The sequence below is a fragment of the Monoraphidium neglectum genome (assembly GCF_000611645.1).
Source record: "Monoraphidium neglectum strain SAG 48.87 unplaced genomic scaffold scaffold02749, whole genome shotgun sequence".
Lineage (NCBI taxonomy): Eukaryota > Viridiplantae > Chlorophyta > Chlorophyceae > Sphaeropleales > Selenastraceae > Monoraphidium > Monoraphidium neglectum.
In genome coordinates, this window is record NW_014010879.1 from 5416 (window position 1) to 9438 (window position 4023).

At 68.8% G+C, this 4023-nt stretch overlaps 2 protein-coding genes across 2 annotated transcripts; one reads left to right on the forward strand and one right to left on the reverse strand.

Moving 5' to 3' along the window:
• Positions 1 to 185: 185 nt before the first annotated feature.
• Positions 186 to 2574, reverse strand: MNEG_11452 (hypothetical protein; the record flags this gene model as incomplete). The annotated part of the gene is made up of 3 exons (XM_014040076.1): positions 186 to 269; positions 1237 to 2423; positions 2568 to 2574. The coding sequence occupies 3 exons, from the start codon at positions 2572 to 2574 to the stop codon at positions 186 to 188; spliced, it is 1278 nt and encodes a 425-aa protein (XP_013895530.1).
• Positions 2575 to 3196: 622 nt separating this feature from the next.
• MNEG_11453 (pyruvate dehydrogenase E2 component (dihydrolipoamide acetyltransferase)) lies at positions 3197 to 3745 on the forward strand (the record flags this gene model as incomplete). Its single annotated transcript, XM_014040077.1, has 3 exons — positions 3197 to 3221; positions 3381 to 3433; positions 3604 to 3745. Coding segments are annotated over 3 exons (220 nt in total), but the record flags the coding sequence as incomplete, so codon positions are not given.
• Between the last annotated feature and the right edge of the window lie 278 nt (positions 3746 to 4023).

Below are 4023 nucleotides of genomic sequence, written 5' to 3' on the forward strand. Positions count from 1 at the left end.
CGCGACGACCGCCGTGGGGAGCGGCGGCAGCACCGGCAGCGGCGGCAGCAGCAGCAGCGGCGGCACCGGCAGCAGCGCGACGGGGGCCGCCGCGGCGCCGCCGAGCAGCTGCTGCAGCGCGGAGTCGGTCTCCACCCACCCACGGCGCAGCAGGTCAAACTCCTCTAGGAGCAGCTGCTCCCTTATCAGGTGCCGCTGCTGCTGCGCGAGCAGCCGCGCCGCTCGCGCCTGCTGCTCGGCGCCCAGCGCCGCGACCACCGCCTCGGCGCCTGGCGGGAGGGAGAGTGCGGGCAGCGGGGCTGGCAGTGGCGGCAAACGCTGCTGGGCCGGTGTGGCTGCCACCACCACTTGCTGGTGTTGGGGTGCCTGCAGCTGAGGTGGGTGCGCCTGCTGCAGTGGCGCAGGCGCCTGCTGCGGTGGTGCCAGCGCCTGCTGCAATAGAGGCACCTGCTGCTGAGGTGCCAGCGCCTGCTGGAGCTCAGGAGCCTGCTGCTGAGGTGCATGCGCCTGCGGCGGTGGCAACTGCACCCCCAGCAGAGGTGCCAGCTGCCGCAGAGTCGCCTCTGCCTGGTCGGGTGGCGGCAGCACCTGCTGCAGTCGTAGCAAGGATTGCTGCAGTGATGCCAGCGCCTCCTGAGTTGGAAGCGCCTGCTGCTGAGGTGCCAGCGCCTGCTGGAGTTCAGGCGCCTGCTGCTGAGGTGCATACGCCTGCTTCGGTGGCAACTGCACCCCCAGCAGAGGTGCCAGCTGCCGCAGAGTCGCCTCTGCCTGGTCGAGTGGGGGCAGCGCCTGCTGCAGTCGTAGCAACGATTGCTGCAGTGATGCCAGCGCCTCCTGAGTTGGAAGCGCCTGCTGCTGAGGTGCCAGCGCCTGCTGCAGTGGTAGAAACGCCTGCTGCAGTGATGCGAACGCCTCCTGAAGTGGAGGCGCCTGCTGCTGAGGTGCCAGCGCCTGCTGCAATGGCGCCTGCGCCTGCAGCACAGGTCCCAGTGCCGGGCGCAGTGCCGCATGCGCATGCTCCGGTGGCGCCAGCGCCTGCTCTCGTGGCGCCAGCACCTGCTGCAGTGGAGCTGGCATGTGCTCCTGCAACGCCGGCATTTGCTGCTGCTGCTGCTGCTGCTGCTGCTGCTGGCCCCCATCTGGCTGCTGCAGCAGCACTCGCGCCTCCCCCGCCTGCAGGACCTGCTGTTGCCCCTCGCCGCCACCCAGCACCCCGCCATCTGGCGGCATGCTCACTCCCAGAGGCTGCGGCGCCGCGCCCGCCGCGCCGGCCTCTATCAGAGGGCCAAGGATGTACTCCATTGCGTCCTGCGTGTCATCTGGGGGCTGTGCGATTCCAGGCGCCTCAATTCGCTCCCCCTGCTGCTGCTGCTGCTGCTGCTGCTGCTGCTGCTGCTGCGCGGCCGCGTTCTCGACGCCCACGACGCCCCCCATCTCCTCCGGCGCCTGCTGCGGCGCAGGATGCTGCTGCTGCTGCTGCTGCTGCTGCTGCTCAGCAGGACCGAGCGCCTGAGGGAGCCGCGCCCCCTGCGGCGGTGGCGCCCCCTGCGGCAGCCCCTGCCCGAGCTCCGGCTGCGGCAGGCTGCTGCTGACGCGGGCGCGCGTGCGCAGCTTTGCCTGGTTTGTCGCCGCTGCCGCCGCGCGCCGCGCCGACGCCCCAGAGTCCTTGGTGGACGCGGGGCCGGACGCAGGAAGCTGCGCGGCGGCCGCGGACGGCCGTGCGGTCGGCGACTTCAGGGCCGGCGCGCCGACGCTTGGGCTGGCCGTCTTGCCAGCAGAGCCTGCGCGTTTGAGCTGCGGCTTGGCGGCGGCCGCCCTCACAAGTGTGCTTGCAGCCCCAGACGATGTGGCCGTCGCTGCCGCCGCCTCCTTGACTGCTGCTGGGCTCTGACTTGCGGCCAGCGGTGCGGCCGGGCCTGCGGCCTTTACAGGCCCCTTGGCCGCCGCTGCCGTTTTGACGCCGGTGCCAGCGGGGCCCGGCCTGGCAGGGGCCTTGCCCTGCTTGGCAGCGGCGGCCTCCGCGGCCTGCTTTTGCCGCTGCTCCTCAAGCCTCTGCACGTACTCTCTCATCATCTGAATGTTGTTTTCGAGCATCGCCGCTTGTGCGCCGCCGCTGCCGAGCTGCGCCCCTGCAGGCAGTGCGGCCGTGGCCACCACCCCGAACGGCTTCGCCACGGGCGCCGCGCCCGCCGCGGCGCCGCCGCCGCCACCTCCAGAGGTGCGCGTGGGCTGCGGCGGCCACTGCAGCTGCTGCGGCACGCGCCGCCGCGGGGCGGCACCCACAGCGCCTGCAGCGGGCTGCGGCGCGGGCGCTGCCATGAGCGTCTGGGGCTGCCGCTGGCGGCGCCTCTTGGGCGTTGGCTGCTGGTCCTCCTCTGCATCGCTGTCATCAAACTCGAACACGCAGATGTCTTCGTGTGGGCCTGGGACACCAGGGAGTTGGGTTGGCCATGGTGGGACAACAGACGTGCTCCTGCAGCACGTAGCGGTTCGCACCACAGCGCTGCAGCGCCACGCCCCAGGCAGACCATGGTGCAGCGCCGCATGGGCGTCGGAGCTTCACACACCTGCCATGATACCATCCACCGTTTCCTGAGAGCCCGTCAGGTGTTGCACAGCAAACCTGGCCTCGCTCCTAGTTGACAAGCCAGTCCTGTAGATCACTATTCATCGCCCCGCACTGGACCCTCACTACACTAGAAATTTCGCCCTCAACGACTCAAACAGGCCAGTACAAGCACATACCGACATCAACTCAGGCTCGCAGTCAATGCAATCAGGGTGCGCCGATCTGGATGCCCACATGCTTGTGCATGTTTGTCCCTTGTGAGAGAGTGCCAAATCTGCCGCTTCAGGACAAATGTTAGAAAGCCTGTGTCAGCTCTAGGAAGCGTTGTAAGCGCGGTGCTGCCTGCGTTGGGCACTCCGGATCGCTATGACGATAGGGCAGCGGTCGCTCGTGCGGCTCCTAGCCTACAGGGGCCTCATCCAGGCTCGTACGGCAGCAACTGGAGCTTCATGGTGCGCGGTGCCTGGAGGACCGCGTGGGCCTGTCGCCACGTCGCTTGCTTGAAGTTCGGCGACGAAACTGCGTTATGAGTGGACCTGAGCATTGCTTTAATGGCCCCTATGCCCCCGCAGGCTGTGCTACGCTAGATCACCAGCAGTGCAACCCGGGCTCTCAGCGGCCTGGGGCATGCAGCGCAGGAGCTTTGCAGACTGTGAGTGGCCCGTTGCAAAAGTAATTGCCACCACCAGGCAGCTAGGGCTGATCCGTGCAGCATTGTGCGTCATTCGTGCCTGTGCCGGCGACGGACTGTCTGCTCCTGCACGTTGTTGGCAGCGCTAACCTACCTCATGTTCCCTGGATCCCCCTGCAGTGCCGGCGCACACGGAGATGCAGATGCCGTCGTTGTCACCGACCATGACGCAGGTGGGGACCGTGGAGCGCAGGCAGCAGCTCTTTGGGCCGCTCCACCGCCGCCGTCCAAATGCATGGAACCCTAGTCGATTCTTCCAACGCCGACGCCGCTCCGGCCCGCCCTTCCACCGGCGCCTCCGTCGGCGGGCCCTGACCTGCGTCCCGCCGCCGCGTGCGAGCAGGGCAACATCGCCGTGTGGAAGAAGAAGGAGGGTGCGTCGATCTCGCCCGGCGACGTGCTGGCGGAGGTGGAGACAGATAAGGCCACCATCGAGTGGGAGGCGCAGGAGGAGGGATTCCTCGCGAAAATCATCAAGGGCGACGGTGAGCACACCCACAAGCACACGGGGCGGACCCCGCGACCGCGCCTGCCCACTAGGGCAGCGTCGACGCGCACACGCGAGTCCCGCCACGCGTAGGGCGAGCCCGCATGTAGGTGGTAGACGGAGCTGCAACCCTGGTGCTTGCGCGGCGCGGCGCCTGGCCCCGCCCCACCGCAGGCAGCAAGGACATCCCTGTGGGTGCGACGGTGGCAATCCTGGTGGAGGAGGAGGGGGACGTGGCCGCCTTCGCCAACTACACTGGCGGGGGTGCGCGGGGGG